Here is a 23,631-nt window from a genome sequence, read left to right as displayed (position 1 = left end):
ACAAATCCCACTTGGTCAGGGTGTATGTATCGTGCTAAAAATGAGTTCACTCGGGTGGTCAATATTTTCGTCAGGAGCTTAAGGTCGACATTGATCAGCGAGATCGGGCGGTAGTTTGAGCAGTCGCTATGGTCCTTGTTGGGCTTAGGGATGACATGTATAAATGCCCTATTCTCATGTGGCGCGAGGGGGGAGCCTCCGCGTAAACCATTGAAGAGGGCACATAAATGCGGAGCTAGGATTTCCGCATATTTACGGTAGTAGTGGCCCGAGAACCCGTCCGGGCCCGGTGATTTAGAAGGGTTCAGAGACTTAATGGCCGCCACAATTTCCTCCGTTGTGAATTCTGCCTCCATCAATTCCACGTGGTCGCTAGATAACTTGGGGATAGAAAGATTACCCAAAAAAGCCTCTGCCTGAGTCCTGCTAAAGTCCCCTGGAGATTCGTACAGTTTAGAATAGAAATCGGCAAACTCTTGGAGGATCTTGTGGGGATTCTGGGTAACCTGGCCATTCTTCAGTCTCAGTTTGGGAAGAGCGGGGTTAAATGGCCTAGGGGTCAACCTTCTCGCCAGTAGTTTATTCGGCTTATCGCCCAAAGAATAAAATCTATGGTGTGACCACCTAAGATATTTCTCCGCCTTTGTAGTAAGGCTCAGGTTCAGAGCCGTACGCGCCTCGTCTATTTGGGTTCTAAAATCGAGGTGTGGGTTAGACTTCTGTTCACGCATTACCCGACGCAATTCATCTTCCTGCTGCCGAATCGTGTGTTCACGCTCCCTCTTCTCTCTTGATCTTTGTTTCTGCAGCTGTCTAATTAATTAAGGACTTGGCTATGATGTAGTGGTTAAGAAAGTATACATTAGGATGTTATCTATAGCTTCATATAAATCATGGGCCAGATCCACAGACAGAGTACGCCGGCGTATCTACTGATACGCCGGCGTACTTTCAAATTACTGCGTCGTATCTTTGGTTTGAATCCTCAAACCAAGATACGACGGCATCTGGGTAAGATCCGACAGGTATACGTCCTCGTACGCCTTTCGGATCTAAGATGCAATACTTCGGCGTCCGCTGGGTGGCGTTCACATAGTTTTCCGCGTCGGGTATGCAAATTAGCTATTTCCGTCGATCCACGAACATACGCGCAGCCGTCGCATTCTCTTACGTCGTCTCTAGTCGGCTTTTTCCGGCATATAGTTAAAGCTGCTTTTTTGCGGCGTATAGTTAGATTTGCCATGTTAAGTATGGCCGTCGTTCCTGCGTCAAAAGTTGAATTTTTTATTTTTTTTGCGTAAGTCGTCCGTAAATCGGGATGGACGTAAGTCACGTCTAAGTTTAAAAAATGACGTCCTTGCAACATCATTTCTCGCAATGCACGGCGGGAAATTTTGAAACGGAGCATGCGCAGTTCATTCGGCGCGGGGACGCGCTTCATTTAAGTGAATCACGCCCCCTAATCGCCTATTTGAATTCCGCGGCCAGAGATACACTACGCCGCCGTAACTTACGGGGCAAATTCTTCCAGGATTCGAACCAGCCAAAAGTAAGTTACAGCGGCGTAGCGTATCTCTGATACGCTGCGCCGATCTAATTCTATGTGAATCTGCCCCCATGTGTGTCTCCCTAATGTAGGCCTTAAACGTCAATAATGGATTAAAATATTATATTGTGCTGAATTCAACATAAGGCTTCATTCACATGGGTGTAGAGCACGGTGCAGCGTGAAGAGCTGTTTGTTTATCCTAATAGAGTAGTGTCGAGCTGCATGCAGGCAGCCCATGTAAGTGAATGTACAGACTTATCCACATAGCCAGGTTTAAAAAGGTACACAGTCACGGATGTGTGGCTTTGAATACAGACACCATGCAGGGGTGTCCATACAGCCACTGCATCGCAATTAGGGTGACCACGTAACTCGGATTGCCCGGGACAGTCCCGCATTTTGCAGGTCTGTCCCAGGCACATTAATTCCAGCACAATACAGTGTCCCGGAATGAAACTGACACAGCCACCCCCTGGGCCAATCTGATGCCCCCAAAAAAGGCTGCCACATCACCGCTTTACTCACTGACAGTACTTGTCCTGCCCGGAAATGCCTGGAGGAGCACAATCCCCACCCCCTGCTTGTGATTGGAGAAATCATAAATCCCGCCTCTTGTGTCCAATCACTGTGCTGTGATTCGTTACAGCACAAGCGGATTTTGGGAAGGGAGGGTGTCCCTGAATGGTAGTTTGGAAATGTGGTCACCCTAATCTCAATTCACTTATGAGGCTGCCTGAACGCAGCTCCATGCTACTCCAAAAAGACAAACAAATGGTTCTTTACACTGTACTGGGCTCATTGGATGTCTTTGTTCTGGAAATGAAAGCATATCTCCACATCTTCAGCCAAAATGTGTTTTTTTTAGATGGATATTTCCTCAATGAGACCTTGGACAGCAATAAAGTCTGGACAGATTCTCCAATCTTTATTTAAAGTGTGACTAAAAGCAAAGCTTTTTCTTTAGTTTTGTATAAAGTGGAAATGTATTAGAACCCCTATTATAGGAGATATGCCTTCTCTATATGTCACAATTTCTATTATTACCAAGAGTGTAATTGAAAGAAAATTGAAAGAAAATTCCAAATCCCGACCAGAACAGCATTAGAAGGGAAATCCTCCAATGGGGACGCTAGTTCTGGTGACAGCCAGAGATTACCGCACTTTGGTAGGATTTCTTCTCGCACTTCCTTATTAGTCTGTGGGACAGAAAAAGAAGGGAAATCTCCCCAATGGGACACAAATTATGAAAAAACTGACAGGGGTTTTAATCCCCCTACTCAATACAAAATAAAAAAAAGGGTTTGGCATTTAGTTCTTTTTGAATCAATCAATTAAAAAAAAGTTAGGCTAGAGTTACACTTTGATCAAACTTTGCCATGCTCTTACATGCCACCTAGTTGGCCAAATTATATGACCAAAGCATCTGTCTGCATAATGTGCTTTTTAGATGGGATCGGCCTACTATGTTTTTCATATAATCGTGCAACTACTAGGGATGAGCCGAACACCCCCCCCCCCCGTTTGGTTCGCACCAGAACCTTCGAACGGACCGAACGTTCGCGCGCGAACATTTAGAACCCCATTGACGTCTATGGGACTTGAACGTTCAAATTCAAATGTGCTAATTTTAAATCCTAATATGCAAGTTATTGTTGTAAAACGTCTTTAAAAACCCGGGTCTTGCCCCAGGGAACATGTAAAAAAAAGTTTTAAAAACGGTTGTTTTTTCAGGAGCAGTGATTTTAATGATGCAAAATAAAAAAATAAAAATGAAAAATTCTCAAAGAAGTTTTCACAGGCATACTATAGACACCCAGTAGGTACAATATTTAAAGAAATTTATCATTTTTTTTTTATTTTAAGCATCATTTTAATTTAGGCATCATTAAAATCACTGCACCTAAAAAAACAACAGTTTTTAAAACTTTTTTTCCATTGATACATGTTCCCTGGTGCAAGACCCGGGTTTTAAAAGATGTTTTACAACAATAACTTGCATATTAGGCTTTAAAATGCTCCTGAATCTTTAGGTGCAAACTACAGAGCACACGGCCAGTACACACCAAGTAGCTTTAGGTGCAAACTACAGAGGACACAGGCAATAAACCACGTAAGAATACTGCAGCTAGCACAATCACCTGCCTGCCAGTAAATTAGGAAGAACTGATCTAGCTAAACTATACAGTGTATAAATATATGTACAACACCTGGGATGTATATATATCCTCTACACACTGTAACATTAACTGACTAGCCTGCCTGCTCTATCTACCTGCAAAAAATGACACTCTCTCTGTCCTCTCTTAACCACCGCAACACACTACACAAGGCCGACCTGCAGGCGGCCTTTTATAGTGTGGGGCGTGTACTAAACCCCCTGAGCCAAAATTGGCCAAAGTCAACTAGCTACCTTGTAACAACTGGAGTAAGGAACAACTAATGTCTACACCAGGGATATGCAATTAGCGGACCTCCAGCTGTTGCAGAACTACAAGGCCCATGAGGCATAGCAAGACTCTAACAGTCAAAGCATGACACCCCAGAGGCAGAGGCATGATGGGACTTGTAGTTTTGCAACAGCTGGAGGTCCGCTAATTGCATATGCCTGGTCTACACTGTAAAAAAAACAAAAAAACACATATCTGAGTTCACTTGTTGATGTTACTTCTTCACTTCAGTGAAGTCTTCTTTGCTAACCTGGATTGACTATTTCTCAGTGTCGCTTCAGGGGCTGTTCCTTCACCGTTCTGGAGATTGAGGAGCTTGCCTATAATGTGACCATCTGTACTGATGAATTTGAGATGGAAGGTATTCCAGTAATTCTTATTGCACAGAAGTGGCACAGAAGTGGCCGTGGCTCTGAAGGATGTGGTAATCCAGCCCCAACAGGCTACTGGCAGATGCTCCATAGACTTTTGTCCCAGAGACTGGTTTACCATGAAGCTAAGGTCTTAAGAGATAAAAAAAATTCTAATTTGACAATTAACTGTCACTCAAGGTCTACCATCGTACATAGAAAACATGCTTTGCTTGGTGCGAAGCAAGTACATTTTATCTGTACTCCATGAGAAAGATCCTGACCTTTCTGCAATGTGATTTGGATTGACATCCTGGCCCTTGCGATCTTGTTGACTCTCATTCATTAGTAAATCCCTTTATAAAAAAGTTTCTCTCCTATAATCCCACCTGTATAACCTCCATTGACTTTGGGGGACTTTCACCTGGTTCTGTTGGCTCTTCAAAGATTATCTTTTTGAACACATCAGAGATATTATCCTGTTGGCTCTCACCCAAAAGGTTGCTTGCCTATTTGCTATCACCTCTGCAAAGAGTATTTCTGAGTTAGCGGCTTTGTCTTCTTATTGTACACAAAGGTAAGGGTGCCTTGAAGACAGAGCGTTGTTTCTGCTTTAGGTGGTTTCTTCTTTTCATCTTAACCAGGACATTGCACATCCCTTTGTCCAGCCCAGTACATTCCAAAAAGATCCCTCTTCTTTGTTTGGATGTGTCAAGAACTGTTTTTGTTCAGCTTACAGCTGCATCTTTCTTCAGACTGTCTCTTTTGTTATTTCTGAGGGTCCACTTTAGGCACAACCTCCTTCTTGTTCCACCATTTCTTGGTGGCTCTAACAGATCACAAATCTAAAAGCTTAAAGGGATTGTAAAGGATTTTTTTTTTCATAATAAGCATCCTTTACCTGCAGACATTCCTCTTTTCACTTCCTCATTGTTCGTTTTTGCTCAGAAGTTGCTCTATTTCTTCTCTGTTCTGTTCACTTCCTGCTTGTCTGATTGTTACTCACCACCGTGATGGGAGGCTTTACGGCGGTGGTCAGTGACGTGCTCGCCCCCATCTGTGCGGCAATTACTGGGTGTGCCGCAGTGCATACTGGGAAATTTAGTTCTTACACGAACAAGTGCCGCAAGCCAGGAAGTGAATGAGAGAACAGAAACTAGAACGCCGGAGGTGATATAAATTAAGGAATTTAATAGGTATTTACTCGTTTTTTAACCGAATCATAACACTATTCAGTCTGTCTACCTTGCAGACATTAATTTTAGGCAAAACATTTTTTTCCTTCACAACTCCTTTAGGGATAAGGTTCTAACCTTTCCCAGTAATGTACACTATTCTAGATCATAAAATGCTTCTTGGGCCTTTCATACATTCTCCACATTGTACCAAGAACCAGGTGGCTGCTCAAGCCTCAGCTGATGCAAGCTTTGGCCGTAAATTCCTACAGGCAGCAATCTGAGCTGCAGACTTCCCCCAAATGTTACACAGTTGGTTTGTTTTTGGACATCCAAATTCTCTGATTTACTTTTGATCCCATGTCCCATATTGAATGATATGGAAAACAGAATTGTTGTACTTACCATAAAATCTGTTTCTTGGAGTTCAACCCCCTTTTCTTTCTTTTTTTTTGTTATCCATTCCTAGTACTGCTTTTCTACAAAACTGAAGCATCATGGGATAGGGAGTGGTTATTTCTGGTTGGTCAACAGCTTTTCCTTTTTTTTTTTTTTTTTTACCAGTCTTTGATTACCTCTAAAGGCAGAAGTGTAGCTCAATTGTCTGATCCTTTGTCCCTTAAGGAATTTCAAGAAACTGATGTTACTGTAATTACAACATATGTGGTTGGAGATGGAAGCTTAGAGTCATTCTCTAGAGTAAGGCTTTAAAACAACCAATTAATCTGCAGTTTTACCTTAATTGTGTTCTGCCGGATTTTCTTCTTCTAAAACACTCCCCCAAAGAATAAAGTTCCCAGTTCGTCCCTTAATTGTGTCACAGAGACAATGCGAGTGAGCGCATTGTTCCACTTCCAGAATGTGCAGTATGGCGACAAGGACAAAGTGCCACATGCTGTGGTATTGGTTATTAGACGATTTCAGCTTGACTGCCTGAGCTCAACCTGTTGCCTGGATAAACGAGAAGCCTGAACCGCTGTGACTGTCAGCACATTTATCATCTCATGGCAGCATCTTTCTAAGTGTTATGAAAATATGACTAATTTCCCTGAGGTGATAAGACTATTTGTGTCATTCTCTAGCTTCGGGAGCTTTGTAATAAAGGCCGGTGTTTGGAATGAAATTGTTCATTATCTGCAGCTGATAATTACTAGGAAGATGGTTTGATCTACTTTACTGATGATTAAAGAAATTCAGCTTTATCGGAGCTGTCAGACATTGGCCTGCCTTGTCTTCTGTATCTGTGCCATGAGCATGCTGGAGAGGCTGCTGGTTTTCAGAATTTTTCACTGGATGCAAAAAAAAAAAAAAAAATAGAATTCCACCAGAATAATGTGCAAAGACTGATGCAAATACAATTGAACCAGAGCCCAGAGCTATAAGTTCTGATTTTTAAAATATCTGTAAATCCAATCACTAAAATATTATAAAAGCTTTAACACGATAATGTATTTAAAAGTAATTGAGAGTACTTCTTTGGATGTTTTGTTTTATAGGGTGGCAATGCTGTTCCAACACACATAACGCAGGCATAGGTCCACTGTTGTCATCATAATAAAGCTCACCTCAAAGTGGAGGTTCACCCGAAAAGTACATTTTTAACCTTAGATTGATGCTCATTTTGTCAAGGGGAATCGGGTAGTTTTTTTTTAAATCGAAGCTGTACTTACCATTTTAGAGAGCGATCTTCTCCGCCGCTTCCGGGTATGGGCTGCGGGACTGGGCGTTTCTATTTGATTGACAGGCTTCCAACAGGCTTCCGATGGTCGCATCTATCGCGTCACGATTTTCTGAAAGTAGCCGAACGTAAGTACGGCTTTGATTTAAAAAAAAACTACCCGATTCCCCTTGACAAAATGAGCATCGATCTAAGGTTAAAATTTTTTTTTCGGTTGAACTCCCGCTTTAAGAAATTCTATGAAGCCAATGCTGGACTGCATGCATATGGACAGAACATGGCTGCAAAGACACTGCAGGAGATAAGAAGATACAATAAAGGGTGAAACAGGATATAAGCAGGATTTTTTGACAGGCAATTGATTATGATACACAGTGGTATTCATCACCACTGTTTTCTTTTGTTTTGTTTTTTGCAATATAAACGAAAAAAGACCAAAAAAAAAAGCAACATGTCTGCTACAAAACATATCCAATTAGAAAAATCAAACCTCTTCATAAATTTTGTCCAAATGTATTCTGCTACATGTCTGATAAAAAGAAAAATCTCAATAAGTGTACAGTGGAACCTTGGTTTACGAGTAATGCTGTTAACGAGCATTTTGAAAAACTAGCAACTTTTTTTTTTTAATTCTGTCTCGGTTTGCGAGTGTTGTCTCTCAAAACGAACAGAATTCAAGCTAATATGGTGTACAGTACCGCATTTGGCCTGAGGTGGGGGCCACCGGAGCCGAGCAGAGCCGATACTTTGAAATACTAAAAAAAACTCCATTCCTGGGTGTTTCCGAGCCTTTCCAGGGGTTTCCAAGGTCAGCTGAGCCGTCCCTGATCATTTCCGAGGCTCTCCGGCACCCCCCACAGGCGGTATTGCGTGCCATTGAAGTCAAGGCAGAACAAATTATTGCTTTGCATTCGCTTCAGTTTTCTTTGCAGTCTTTTGAAAACTGGAAGGAAAGTAAAGCTAATGTGTTCAGCCAATCAAGGGGCAGTTCTGGGCAGCAAGTGAGCTACTAATGTATCCAACTGTAGCACTATTCCTGAGAGGCTGTTGATTTTAACTGGTTGTTCTCCAAACAGCACAGATGCTACCAGCCACTTTAAGCGGGGTTCCAACCACAATTAGCATTTTTTAAATGTATGCCGTTTCATCATGCGTTTTTATAATATAAATCTGGTCACTTACTATTTTACAATCCGCCGCCGCTCCGCATCGTTTTTCAAAAAAGATAGTTTATAAAACTATGTCCACACCGTTGTCACTTACTTCCTGGAAGTCTTGGATGGGGAGTGATAATTGGGTAGCGCACTGCATCCTGGGAAATGATGACACACATTTCCCAGGAGCATTAGGCCTCGTACACACGGATGGACTGTCCGATGAAAACGGTCCGCCGGACCGTTTTCATCGAACATGTCCGCTGCCGGATTTTGGTCTGATGGTTGTACACACCATCAAACCAAAATCCCCGCGGACAGGATATGCGGTGACGTGGCCGCGACGTGCGTCGAATCACTTCGATACATGCGAGGGATGGCAGTCGATCGGACATGTCCGGTGAGTCTGTACAGACGACCGGACATGTCCGACGGCATGCTAAGAAATTTTTGTCCGCTGGAAAACGGTCGGCTGGACAAATGTCTGCCGGAAAACGGTCCGATAGGCCGTACACACGACCGAACTTGTCTGCTGAAACTGGTCCGCGGACAAATATCAGCGGACAGATCCGGTCGTGTGTACGGGGCCTTAGAGGGAGATGATGTCAGAATCCTAGGTGATTCCAAAGGCAGATTTCGTGGGACCACATAGAAACAGGCAATTCCAGATGAGTAAAACATTTTTATTTTTTTAGGTCTAATGAGCACAATAATGAAAACAAATTTTTGGGACGGAAACTCCACTTTAAGCAACAGCCCATTCACTCTGGCTCCAATAAACAGTCTAGGGCAGGGGTAGGCAACCTTAGAGAGATGAAGATCTACTTGAACAACACTGATACAGTCAGAGATCACTGGGCACAGTGTCCTGTTGTTAGGACCAGTTCACGCCAGAACGTGGTGCCAGAAAGGCATGTTCCGTGTGTGTTCAGCAGCATACATGAACTTACATATTTTACATATTTTGTAAATATATTTTGTAAACATATTTTACATATATTACATATGTTTCCTGCATAGTGTTAAAAATGCACTGCCTTTGTGATCTACTGCAGGTGATGATACATTGTCAACCCCAAAATAGATCCCAAACACAGTGGACACAAAAAAAAGTATTACAAAAGAGTGTTTAGGAGTGTGTTACAATCAAAATGCAGGGATCAGGAGTGTGTTACGCTCAAAATGCAGGGTTCAGGAGTGTGTTACTCCCAGAATGCAGAGATCAGGAGTGTGTTACGCTTAGAATGCAAGGATCAGGAGTACATTGCGCTCAAAATGCAGGGTTAAGGAGTGCGTACGGTCAGAATGCAGGAATCAGGAGTGCGTTGCGCTCAGAATGCAGGGATCAGGAGTGTGTTGCACTCAGAATGCAGGGATCAGGAGTGTGTTGCGCTCAGAATGCAGGGATCAGGAGTGTGTTATGCTCAGAATGCAGGAATCAGGAGTGCATTACGCTCAGAATTCAGGGATCAGGAGTGCATTATGCTTAGAATGCAAGAATCAGGAGTGCATTGCGCTCAGAATGCAGGGATCAGGAGTGCAATATGCTCAGAATGCAGGGATCAGGAGTGTATTGCGCTCAGAATGCAGGGATCAGGAGTGTGTTGCTCTCAGAATGCAGGGATTAGGAGTGCAACATGCTCAGAATACAGGGATCAGGAGTATATTGCGCTCTGAATTCAGGGATCAGAAGTGCGTTGCGCTCAGAATGCAGGGATCAGGAGTGCATTGCGCTCAGAATGCAGGGATTAGGAGTGCAACATGCTCAGAATACAGGGATCAGGAGTATATTGCGCTCTGAATTCAGGGATCAGAAGTGCGTTGCGCTCAGAATGCAGGGATCAGGAGTGCATTGCGCTCAGAATGCAGGGATCAGGAGTGCGTTGCGCTCAGAATGCAGGAATCAGGAATGCATTGCGCTCAGAATGCAGGGATCAGGAGTGTGTTATATTCAGGATGCAGGTATTGGGGGGGGGGGGGGGGGGGGTGATGTGATTTATCATGGAAGCTAGTGTGAAACAGCCCTTGAAGAGTTGCTCCTTACTTTCCCAATCAGGAAATTCAAAGAAGCTAATATAAAGACAGGCTGCCTGCATTTCTGCTTTAAATTCCTTAGTTCTAATTTGAATACTGGTGTACAATAAAATTCTGGTTGCAACAGCAGAATTTCTTTTGTTGCAGCCTTTCTGAATCTGTTGCCTTGTTTAACCTAATTGTTTTTGCTTAGAGCTTCATTTTCTATCATTCTTTTCTTTTCGTAATTCTGTCTTTTCTTTTGATCATTTGTAGAGTTGTAGAGCAGCCTGTATAATTAAATCAGAGTTGTCTGAGTATATCTAGAGATGAGGTATCATCTGTATTCACTGCTATGGTCTTAGCATTTACATGGTATCTGGAATCTGACTGGCGGTGATGGCCAACACTACCATTCCCTTTGGGAACCTGTGCAGAATGGTATATTTATGTCAAAGAGATGGAATCTGTATGCCGCATGACACTTTCTGAGGTTAATCTCATTTAGTACACTAGAAATGAAAGTAGCATAAAGTGAACCTATGTTCAGCAGCAAACATGAACTTACATGTACATAAAACATCCAATAATTATATATCCACACATCAAAGCTTTGGGAAAAAAATATGCCATACTCCAAATTAACATCATGTAGTATTAGATATCAAATACAAACTTTTCCTTATATAAAATTATTATAAAGCTTAATTTTATATTATTCAAGTAATAAACACGGTGGGCCAGATTCAGGTACAATTGCGGCGGCGCAACATAACCCGTTTATGTTACACCGCCGCAAGTTTTCAGTGTAAGTGCCTGATCCTCAAAGCACTTACCTGTAAACTTGCGGCGGTGTAACGTAAACCCATCCGGCGCAAGCCTGCCCAATTCAAATGGGGTGTGACCCATTTAAATTAGGCACACTCCCGCGCCGGACGTTCTGCGCATGCTCCGTTCGCAATTTTCCCGACGTGCTTTGCGCGAAATTACGGCGGCCCGACGTGTTTGTGAATCGCGACTTACGTAACGTTCTTACGCCGAAAAAAAAAATCAAAATCGACGCGGGAACGACGGCCATACTTTAACATGGTGGAGTAATTTTACACCATGTTAATAGCACACTTAACTTTGCGACGGGAAAAAAAGACTTGCGCCGACGTAACGAACGCGAAAACCTTCGTGGATCGCCGTAAAACCTCATTTGCATACCCGACGCTGGAATACGACGCAAACTCCCCCCAGCGGCGGCCGAAGTATTGCATCCTAAGATCCGACGGTGTAAGTCAATTACACCTGTCGGATCTTAGGGCTATCTATGCGGAACTGATTCTATGAATCAGCCGCATAGATACGACAAGAGATACAACGGTGTATCAGGAGGTATACTTACCTGCTGTGTGCAATAGTATTGCACAGTGAAGCCCCAAATAGACATGTGCAGAATTAAATAATTAGTTTTGTTTTGGTTTGTTACGATTCGTTATTTACATAAATTAGTTTAGTTAAATTTGTTTCATTGGTTTAATTTGTTTTTCGGGATTCCTTTTGTTTATTCATCTTTGAATCAATTCGAAAAGTTTTCGAATCAATTTCAAATTCAAAAAGTTTTCGAATTCCAATTTCCAAAAATAAATAAATTGAAAAAGAAATAAAAATAAAAAATATATATTTTTGATTCTATTCCTTTATTTTCTTTTATATTTTATTCTCTTTGGAAATTTGAAAACAATTCGAATTCGAAAAGTATTTGAAAACTATTCGAAAATGGTTCGAATTCGAATTTCGTCATTTCGGATTCTATTCTAATTCTGAAATTCAGACACATCCAAATTTCTGAATAACGAAAATTCTTCCGATATTTAATTTGGAACGAACCGCACATATCTAGCCCCTAGCCTATTCTTCTCTAGTCCCCCTCCGGCGCTCTGGGCTCATCTTCTTCTCGGTGCGCCATTATAGGAAGCCGCTTCCGATGTTGGCACACATGCAGGCTCACTCCCAGGCCGGGCTGTGTTTCCACTGACACACACAGCACGGTTTGGCCCAGCCCCCTTCTCTCTGTTCACAGGATTTGAATGACAGCAGCAGGAGCCAATGGCTCCCACTGCTGCCTCTGTGAGCAGAGAGTGCAGAGAGAGGCACTGCAGACAGGCACAACAGCGCTGGATAAAGATGCAGCTGAGGAATGCATTAAGGTAAAACATATCCAGCCTTTAGAACCACTTTAATGTAAAGGGAATCCATAAATTGAAGGATGGAAAGTGTACTTCTTCATTAGATAGTGGACATTCGCATCTCCCAGCAATATATATCTTTATAAACAGTATCTTTGCCAGCAGTATACTGTACTTCTGCACCCAAGCAATATACACTATTCCTTTAAGATGTATACATCCCCTAAGCTTTGCTTTTCCCAAACAGTGTACATGGCAAAAAGAAGGCATGCCAAGGAATAAGGGCTAGTTACCAGTATTGCCTGTGATCTCTTTGCAGCTGAACTTTTTCTTGTTACTGACCTATTGTGTTTTTTTCTGAATTCTGTTTCTTTAAGTGGATGCAGCCATCTTGGTAGAGGCAGGGCTTTGCTTCCTGATATCCTAGCCTCCAGTAAGGAAAACAACGAGCACCACAGAAGTGACACCTCCAAGTCTCACTTCAAATCTTCGTAGACTAGCAGTCAGAGGCAGCAAATCTCATGCTGTAGATGTACAGCTATGGGGCTATAAGCACAGGAACTAGGGTGACCACGTGTCCCGGATTGCCCAGGACAGTCCCACATTTTGCAGGTCTGTCCAGGCACATTCATTCAAGGACAATACAGTGTGCTGGAATTAAACTGACACAGCCAACCCCTCCCCCCCCCCCCCTGGGCCAATCTGATGCCCCCAAAAAAGTCAGCCACATCACCGCTTTACTCACTGACTGTACTTGCCCTGGCCAGAAATGCCTGGAGGAGCACATTCCTGCCCCCTGCTTGTGATTGGAGAAGTCATAAATTCCACCTCTTGTGTCCAATCACTGTGCTGTGATTCGTTACAGCACAAGCTGATTTTTGGGAAGGGAGTGTGTCCCTGAATAGTAGTTTGGAAATGTGGTCACCCTAACAGGAACTTCTGAGAACACTCAGGGCAAGGTTCGTTTATCAATGTCTTTACCCAAGATTCACACGACCTGTGACCATAACTTACCCCTTTTTCACATAAGATTTAAATAAAAAAATGGATTCTGTGAATCTTGAGTCTAAATGTTGATAAATAGACAACCACTTCTGGAGGAATTCTTCTGGATATGTTGTTTAACATAGTAGCAGTAGCAGCCTCTTTCACACTGTGCGGTCTGATCAGCAGGAGATCTATGAACAGATCCGCTCCTGAATTGGCGCAGAACAGATGTCAGTTTTTTGTAATCTAATTTTCATGGAAAAAAAAATTACTGTGTTTTCCTACCTTCTTGTAATGTCCTCCAGTAAAGTGTTACTAAACCCACAACAGTAAAATCAGTCTGTATATGCAGTAAATCATGCTTGTTATACTCACTGTGGAACCTAAGGGGTTAATCCTCTGCATTGTATACAAATATTTTTTGATCATGTCTTCTCTGATCCTCCCCTTCTTTTACTGTCCCCAATCTGCACAGAGCCCTAGGAGGCAATCTGCATATGCTCAGTTTTTTTTTTTTTTTTGCTAGAGGGTGCATGTGATCAGCACAGGGCCAATCATCACTGTCCAGACAGAGGGTTAGGGGTTATGCAGCCTCATGGGACAGTCAGAGGAGAATGAAAACTTCTCCTACAAGCTTTAACCAGTGCTCGGCCAGACACTGATAGAAGTCACAAGACTGCTATATAATGCTAATGAGAAAAAGTATTTAGCAGTTTATATTTACTACAATAATTGCATTTCCATGCTCTGTGTACTGTGGGAGACCAGATACAGTGAATGTAGAGTTCTGGGTTTTGTAAAACTTTAAGCTTTCTGCTGAATTTAGAAATCTGAGCTTTCTGGACCCATGTTAGATCCATGGGTGTCTGTTCACATCTGGCTATCTCATAACCACCATGTTTAAGTCCAAAACTATGAAGAAGGAAGCAGGCCTTTTTTTTTCAGATCTGAATTGACTCTATTTACATCCAGCTGTCCATAGACTACCATGGAGATTCCAATCAAGCCTACCTGAAAAACTAGCAAGAGTACCACCTATGAGGGGCCTCATGCTGATCCTAATACCTATATCACTGCTGGGAAGCAGTTTAACCACTTGACCTCTGGAAGGTTTTACCCCCTTCATGACCAATGGCATTTTTTACTATTTAGCCCTGTGCTACTTTAACTGGCAATTGTGTAGTCATGCAAAACTCTACACAAGTGACATTTATATATATATTTTTTTCAAACAAATAGAGCTTTATTTTGTATTTCATCACCAATGTTTGTTTTTTTATTATATAAATGAAAAAAGACCGAAAATTTTGAAAAAAAAATATTTTCTACTTTTTGTTATAAAACATATCCAATATAATAATCAAATAATCAAATTTCTTCATAATAATAAGTGTATATTAATTGGTTTGTGCAAAAGGTATACATCCACAAGCTACTGTATATACTGGAATTTATACAGCTATAGATGCTATACTGTAACAGCGGTGATCAGCTACGAATAGTGGGAATGTGATAGGGTGGCGGGCAATCTGGAGCTAACAGACACTATCTGGAAGGGTCACTAACTTGCACACTTTGCGGATTGCTCTGTCACTTTATCCTGAGTGCTGTGTAGGGGAGATCCAATGACCCATATACAGCTACTAATTAGTGGCCTTGTAGTTCATGAAATTGTTTTTTTACTGTGTTTTTTGCCTTATTGTACTGTCCTCTGTGAGCTCCTGAATTTCTCCTTTCCCCCCTCTATTATGTTTGTTTGGAACTCACTGCACATTAGTTGCGTTCATGTGCACTGCTCTTTGCACAATAAAAATCCCATTGTCCATAACGTCTAGTCCATCATCTCGGAAGCAAGTAAGGGATGGTGGCTACGGGCCAGATTCACAGAAAAAGTACGCCGGAGTATCTGCTGATACTCCGGTGTACTTTCAAATTTGCTGCGTCGTATCTTTATTTTGAATTCTCAAACAAAGATACAACGGCATTTGGCTAAGATCCAACAGGATCGTACGCCTTTGGATCTTAGGATGCAATACTTCGGCGCCCGCTGGGTAGAGTTTGTGTCGTTTTCCGCGTTGGGTATGCTAATTAGCTGTTTACGGCGATCCACGAAGGTACGCGCGTTTGTCGCATTCTCTTACGTCGTCGCTAGTCGGCTTTTCCGTCGCAAAGTTACGGCTGCTATTTAGGTGGTGTAAAAATAGACAGGCCATGTTAAAGTATGGCCGTCGTTCCCGCGTCGAATTTCAATTCTTTTTTTTTGCATGAATGGGAGGCAAATGCCTGAAAAATTTCAGGCACTATTTCTAGCGCTAAAATGCCTGAAAACTGCCTCAGTGTAAAATTAGTGCAATACTATATTTTTTAAACCAGAGTATAGTGTAATCTTAGGCCCCGTACACACCATAGAATCCATCCGCAGATAAATCCCAGCAAATGGGTTTCAGCGGATAGATCCTATGGTGTGTACACGCCAGCGGATCTTTATCCGCGGATATTTCTCCCCTGGGATGGATTCCAGCAGATCGAATATTTGCTGACATGCACAACATATCCATCTGCTGGAGTCCATCCCAACGGATGGATCCGCTGGTCTGTACAGACTCACCGGATCCATCCGTCCGAAGGGATCCCCCGCATGCGTCGTAATGATTCGACGCATGCGTGAAATTCCTTATATGACAGCGTCGCGCACGTCGCCGCGTCATAATCGCGGCAACGGCGCGACACGTCATCGCCAGAGGATTTCGGCGCGGATTTCAATGCGATGGTGAGTACACTCCATCGCAGAGAAATCTGCTGAAATCCTCGAGAGGATTTATCCGCGGAAACGGTCCGCTGGACCGTATCCGCAGATAAATTTTATCGTGTGTATGGGGCCTAAAACATGGTCGATTTAAAAGAAAGAAAACATTTTGTGTTTTATTTTACGGTGCTATAGAAATTATGGATAAACCATTCGTAATATAAAACAAAACTTCATCATTTATTGGTACAAAGTTCAAATTAATCAGGTTAAAAATCAATACACATATGTTACTTAGTCACTGGTGTGTTCACATAGACATAGGTAGATAGGTAATATGTGGTAGATGTTCCCAACATGTTTCACTCCCTAAGGGGATTTGAAGACCACTGTTGATATGGAAACTATACCGAAAAACAATAAAAGGTCAATCAATAATACAGTAATCATACATTAATCAAACAAAATGACATACAGATATTCAATTATCCACTTTTTCAAACCATTGCATGTAACCTTTAAGGGCCAATGGTTGATTTAAATTAAACAGCACTGAACATCCACAGTAGTGCAAAAACAGACACAGCTAATTATCAGGTAGAGGCCAGACTGTCATTTATGGGAAAGAGGGGCACCTTTAACCAGAAGTTAACCTGAAGGCAGGAGATACCCTTACCACCAAATTTACTTGGTGGTAGGGGTATGTGCACATATAACCAAATGAATCTACTGATGCTTTTTTCACACTATTCTTTTATATAAGCTTTTAAAAACAAATATTAACACCTAATATCCAAAATGTATTGTAATTAAAACGCTTTTGCTAATTAATCAGTACATTTATTTAGAGGTCTATACAATTGACATTCGTCCAAAAAAGGAAAAATTTGCTTAAAAAATGGGGCATTTGGTGTGTATGAGCTATGTTTGCTGGAGCTGCTAGAAGTTAACCCCCTTAGCGGTAAACCCGAGCGTGACTCGGGGTTGGTTTTCAATGTTAGGATCGGTAACCCCGAGTCACGCTCGGGCTGGACGTGCAGAGTGTGCAGCGGCGTGGCTTACCTTCTCGCTGGATCCACAGGCAAGTTACTCACCTTGTCCCTGGATCCAGCGATGCCACCCCGCTGTGTGAGCGAGCGGGTCCTCCTCGCTCGATTCACAGTCTCCCCGTGTGCCGCCGATCTCCGTTCCCTGCGACGTTACGACGCACGGGGGCGGAGAACGGCGCCAAATTCAAAAAAGTAAACAAACACAATACATACAGTATACTGTAATCTTATAGATTACAGTACTGTATGTAAAAAATACACACCCCCTTGTCCCTAATGGTCTGCCCAGTGCCCTACATGTACTTTTATATAATAAAAACTGTTCTTTCTGCCTGCAAACTGTAGATTGTCCAAAAGTGTCCCTTTATGTCAAAAATGGTTTTAGATCAGCTAGAAAACAGCGATAATAAATTATAATCACTTGCAGAAATGTGCGACAGCGATTTGTGGGGAAATTCGTCATAAAAAAAAAATAATAATGACAGCGACAATTCTGCTACTGAGCACATTTCAGTGATTTTTAGTTGATTACATTATTGAATAATTTTTATTATAATTATATTATTATTTGTTATAATTATTTATAATTATTTATTATATTATAATTTATAATTTTGTTTTTAAAAAAAATGTCATACCCGGAAATGCCTACTAGACTCTTGTTTGGTCAGATTTAAGTGAGTTATTCCTAAAAATTACAGGCCTACAGTATAAAACGCCAAATTTCCTTGCAAAATAATTGTACCGCTTTTCTTACGTAATTCCAGACAGAATCATACCGCCAGGGAGGTTAAGCATTATCAGACTAGCATCCTAGTATGCTTGCTTTCAACTTTTGTCACAAAAGACCTCTGCACTAGCACTATATACAGCATCAATAGCTTAAAGCATGAAAATATGCAAATCGGACAAAGCAGGTTATGAGAGACCAAGCAAATCCAGCTTGATTTTTCAAAAGGTTACAGCATGGCAGTAGTTGAAATTCTGGCAAATCTGTTGGTAGTTGACATTTAATTACATCTGGGATCATTAGCCACATGCCTATCAATGCCGAGCCAAAATTTACAGCAGTGAAATTGAAACAAAATTTGTGTTAAATCCCTGTAACTTATTGGGATCTGTAAGGCTCATGGATAATACTGGCTGTTGGCACCACCAAGTCTTCCTGCCGATGGGAGTATTAGGGATAAATCTAGCCCGGCTTTTCACTGAGCTCTGCGTTTGGAATGTGAATGTAAAATATCCCTGGCTGGGTCTGTGTGTACTACTATCTATTATCACAAGTGGACATTTTCTGTTTCTGTTCTTACAACTTTTATTGCTGCGTGTCAGAATATGAAATTACAGCATGTATTACTAAGCTATGAATTTTTTACAGCAGGCAATAATTGTATTTTAACGTACACTAGAGATTTCCAGAAATGTAAAACAAAATGAAACATCGATAGAAGAAATCGTAATTATGAGAAAAGGCTTAGGCTTTGTGATGTGAGAGGCAAGATACTTATATTTTCATATGTCTTCAAATGGAGAAATAACAAACATATAGGGAACAGATTTGAACCATCCCTTAAAATTTTGCTATTACCTCCCCCCTATGATTTGCTTCCTCTTTGGCTTTTAAACCCCCTTGGTCCACTGTCAGAGGCCGTTCTATCTCATTAAACATCCCACCTCCACTGTCTATGACCAGTTTATGCCCACGACAGGGACACCCAGGAACAGTCCAAGCGGGTTTGTCCTGTACTTTTATTTAGGAAGGCAGCAGATAGATACAGTTTCAATGCAAGAAGGCTTTGTACAGCAAACAAACAAGACATTTACTACTAACTAAACTTAGGTCAGTTCCTGCCTTCTAACAGGCTCCCCAAATTAAATAGGCAGGACATTTGTCTTTTTAGTGTTCTTTCTGCAGTCAACCTTTTCACCCTGCAGCAGGCTCCCATGGCAGAGAGAGCAAGAGAGAGAGCCCCAAGCCTCAGTCAGCTCGCATACACAGTAAAAGGGCCTCTGTACAGCTGAGATAAATAGTGAGGTCTGGTTACCAGATGATATCTGGACCCTGGAATGGAGGCTTTTCCCACCCAGGCCTCCAGTCTGTAAGACCCAGAACAGGACTTTTAAGATTTTTATTAATATTCCAAGAAAACAAAAATGTGTAGGTGAGAAGTAGCCTAGGTGACACCTATAAAAATATCGACCGCAATCTTGCCACCCAGTCCAGACTGAATATACAATATACTTCTATGAGCCCTCTACAAACAAGAGTGCTTATTCCTAAAAGCAATTACTCATAATAGCCAAATAAAATCAATGTTGTACTTGTTGGACTTCAACAAAATAAATTCTGATTTGTCAGTACTTTATTTTTTTTTAACTGAATGGGTGGTAAATGTGTAATTTAGGTCAGGAATATTTCAAACCTAGATGGGCAGTTTCAAAAATGTATTTTACTGAGTGCCCCTTAAGCACAGTAAGTTTTGTGGGTTTTACATTTTAGAAACTTTTCCAGTTCATTTTATTATATATCTCTTTTGGCAGTTGCTTTTTCGGGTCTGGGATTCACCTCCTTCTACCTGGCAGGAAAGCTGCATTGTTTTACAGACGTGGGGCAAGGAAAGAGCTGGCGTCTCTGTGCTGCCATTCTGCCTTTATATTGTGCTATGATGATTGCCCTCTCACGGATGTGTGACTACAAACACCACTGGCAAGGTAAGAAGTGTTGCATAAGGAGCACTAAAGGGGCTAAAACTTGCAGTCTATATTCTTGACCTAAGGATTAAAATACCCAGTCTCAACCCTACTGAAAAGACTTGACTAAAGAGAAGCCATATTGACCGAGAGGTGTATTAAGAAAAACCTTGCTGCCCAAAAAGATCATTACAGCATGATTACAGGCAAAGACCAGATCTTCTGGAACAATGTGCTGAAAACGTAATAATAATCAAAGATAGAGTTGCTTAGTCAGATTAACAGTACAGATTTTTGCTGCAAGCGAAAGAAAGTATTTTCAGAAGAACCTTATAAAACTGTAAAGCATGGTAGTGGAAATGTTATGGTTTGAGATTGCTCTGCTTCTTCGGGGCCTGGGCAGTCATTGAGTGATCTCTACATTCTGCATTATATGAAAGTGTGCTTATTGAGAATGTGATGCCATCTGTCCAAAAGTTGAAGCAAGACATTCGTTTTTCAACATGATAGTGATCTGAAGACACTAGCATATCCACCAATGAAGGGATATGGACTTCCCTGGTCAACACCCTGATTTGAATTCCATTATAAATTTATATGGAGATTTAAAAACAGGCAATTGTAATTGGAGGTTTTTAAGTCATCCACTGGGGATTTCTCTATTGAAATATGGCTTTATAAGGGTGCCTTAAAGTATAACTAAAGGCAAAACTTTTTTTTTTGTTTTGGATAGAGTGGAGATGGATTAGAACACATGTAGGTTTTTATTGCTGTCTGCGCCCCCGTTTAGGAGATTCACTGCCTCTATTTGACCTGTTTACCATTATCATTGAAAATTAATGTAAAAGAGAATCCCAAATTTTGGGTTGTCCCCAGAAAAGTAATTTAGGGTAAATCTTCCAATGGGGACACTAATTCCGATGACATGGGAAGCTCCAATAAATTCTGTTAATTTGCAAGAATTACCTCTCACTCCTGTTTTAGCTATGGGATGGGAAGTGAAGGTAAATCTCCCCAGTGGGACACAGATGGCAAAAAAATCTATTGGAGAGGGGCCATAACCCTCTTTTACTCTATTCTAAATGTAAAAAAAGAGGCCTATAGTTCTTTTTTAACTTCCACCTTAGTATGTGTATATGTAAATATAATATTGCTTTGTCAAGCTTACAGATTTCCTTAGGATGATATAATAATGAAACTAAAGGCAAGAAGGTCAGGGCCTGTGTAGCCCTTCTACAAATCTGGGCTTGTCAGTCTGTGGGGACTCAAAGGTTGGAAAGGCTGGACCAGGTATAACAACTGACTTGCTTGTTTTCAGGCTGAGAATCAGGGCACATACGAAGATGAGGATAATGGCAACTATAGGAATGTACACAGTAACTAGTCAGGTCATAAAATGAGTGGTAGTATGGACATTTTAGCTACTAGCAGGTAGGCTGTCTATTTAAAATGTTTACATGGAACCTTTTTATATTTCACTAGTGTATCTTAATCATTTTCTATATTTTCCAGATGCCTTTGTGGGTGGTGTGATTGGTCTGGTGTTGGCCTATGTCTGCTATCGACAGCATTATCCACCATTGGCACACTCTTCCTGCCATCGTCCTTCTGTATCTCTCCATCAGGTCAGTGCCCCAAAGAAGGAGGAGCCGGAAGCCAATGAGAATACAGACAGTTTAATGCATGAGTCCATGACAGAGGGGCCTGTATGACCACCAAGTAGTGTGATCTGACTTGTAGCCTCATGTAGCCTCTTTGGAGAGGTTTCCTGCACTGTATGTACAGCAGCACACATCTTACATGTGACCAGCAACTCTGCAATGTATGCAATGTCAACAATCCCAGCGTGAAGTCCAGGAGGCAGGAACTACATCAACAGACATTGAAATCTTTACGTATCGTTCTATGATGGTGCTGTGTGTCTGTATTCTTGGCTGTGTTCACTTCTGTTTTTCTAAAAAGCATTTACATTCCATGGTGGACAGACTACCTGCGCAGAGCAGCATCATGAACCAATTCCAGTTCTAATCTCTGCCTCCCCATACCCAAACAAATGCAAGTTTATTATATGCACAATCAATTTATATATTTTTTTTATTTGACCCAGCTTTGTTTTAGTAAGCTTCCCTGTGTTTCATCTGGGACCTCTGTCAACCTGCAAATTCTTTTCACCGTGATGTCCTTTGAACAGACCAAGGTTCCAGAATTGGGGTCTTTTTTTTCTGCACTAATGAGAGATTGACCACACAGGTTCTTTGCATGGACCCTCTTGAACTCCACACTTGACAACCTTGATAAAACCTCTTGTCCTTTAAGACTAATACAGATTGCTGTTCGTGTCCACACTGCCTCTGACATCATTTGTCATTTTGTCTACTTTCATAGAAGGTTCTGTCCCAACACAGTGCAGGAATCGAACTCATCACTACAGCACTTCTCCTGCCTCACATTACATCTGTGAATTCTTCCGTGCTACACTCATCTTGTATCACTGATGGGTGCAGATCGTTTCCTCGTTTCCTTGTGCACTCCTAATGTTCCTTGTTTAGTTGCTGTGTAACACAGACTCTTTGAAATCTCACTGTTTGACACTTAAACAATAGTGTTTTGTATTGGCCAAAAGGATAAATATGTTTCAGTGTATTGTTGCAACCGTCCGTGCATGAAATATTTTTTTATTTTGAAATTGATCAGAAACTGATATGATGCATGTGAAGCTTTGTTCCACTGTACATATCCAAGGAGCTCTCGGGTCACATGTTGTCTTTCGTACCCTCCTAAGATCTGAAAAATGTTCCTCAGCACATAGTGGCCACCATCATTTTCTTTATCTTGGTGCTAAGATAAATTGTGTGGTCTTAGAAAAAGTACTTAGGAATAAGCATATGATCTTTCATTTTAGCTGCCTAACACACTGCTGGGGTTATTTACTAAAGTTGAAGAGTGCGAAATCTGGTGCAGCTTTGCATAGAAACCAATCAGCTTCCAGGTTTTATTGCCAAATCTTAATTGAACAATTTATGCATTTCTAAAAGTAATACATAAGAAAGGGTACTTTCTACAAAGATATAATTGGTTAAAGAGCCAGAGGAAAGGATGGAAGCAGAATGTTGGCTCAAACTTGTGTTGCATACACACCATCACACAAATGTTTTCTGAAAATCCAAACGTCAAGAACGCAGTAACGTACAACACTATGACGAGCCGATAAAAATTAAGTTCAATGATTCTGAGCATGCGTCAAATTGATTCCGAGCATGCGTAGGATTTTTGTGCATCGGAATTGCATACAGACGATCAAAATTTCCGACAACAAAAAAATTGGAAAAATTGAGAACCAGATCTCAAACATTTTTTGAGAAATTCCGACAGAAAATGTCCGATGGAGCATACACACGGTCGAAATATCCGACCAAAAGCTCACATCGAACATTTGTTGTCGGAAATTCTAATTGTGTGTACGCGGCAAAAGAGTTGCTTAAAAAATAGATTTGACTTAAAGAATAACTGCACTTTCAGACAAGGTGTCCCTGACCTAAACTAACACATGTTCTCTCTCCCTTGGCTTTTCCTAAGCAGTACAGCTTTATAGACTTCAATTGGCCCTGTCTCCCAGCC

At 41.5% G+C, this 23,631-nt stretch overlaps 1 protein-coding gene across 1 annotated transcript in view; it reads left to right on the top strand.

Moving 5' to 3' along the window:
• PLPP4 (phospholipid phosphatase 4) overlaps window positions 1-23,135 on the top strand; it is a 188,411-nt gene extending 165,276 nt beyond the window's left edge. Inside the window, exons 6-7 of the mRNA XM_040361964.1 lie at window positions 19,864-20,034; window positions 21,526-23,135. Of these exons, the coding sequence (XP_040217898.1) occupies window positions 19,864-20,034; window positions 21,526-21,725 (371 nt within the window). The 3' untranslated portion in view covers window positions 21,726-23,135. The remainder of the gene's footprint in view (window positions 1-19,863; window positions 20,035-21,525) is intronic.
• Window positions 23,136-23,631: the final 496 nt, after the last annotated feature.

The sequence above is a fragment of the Rana temporaria genome, chromosome 8 (genome assembly GCF_905171775.1).
Source record: "Rana temporaria chromosome 8, aRanTem1.1, whole genome shotgun sequence".
Lineage (NCBI taxonomy): Eukaryota > Metazoa > Chordata > Amphibia > Anura > Ranidae > Rana > Rana temporaria.
Note: the sequence above shows the minus strand (reverse complement) of the source record. Positions and strands in the feature narration are given on the sequence as shown.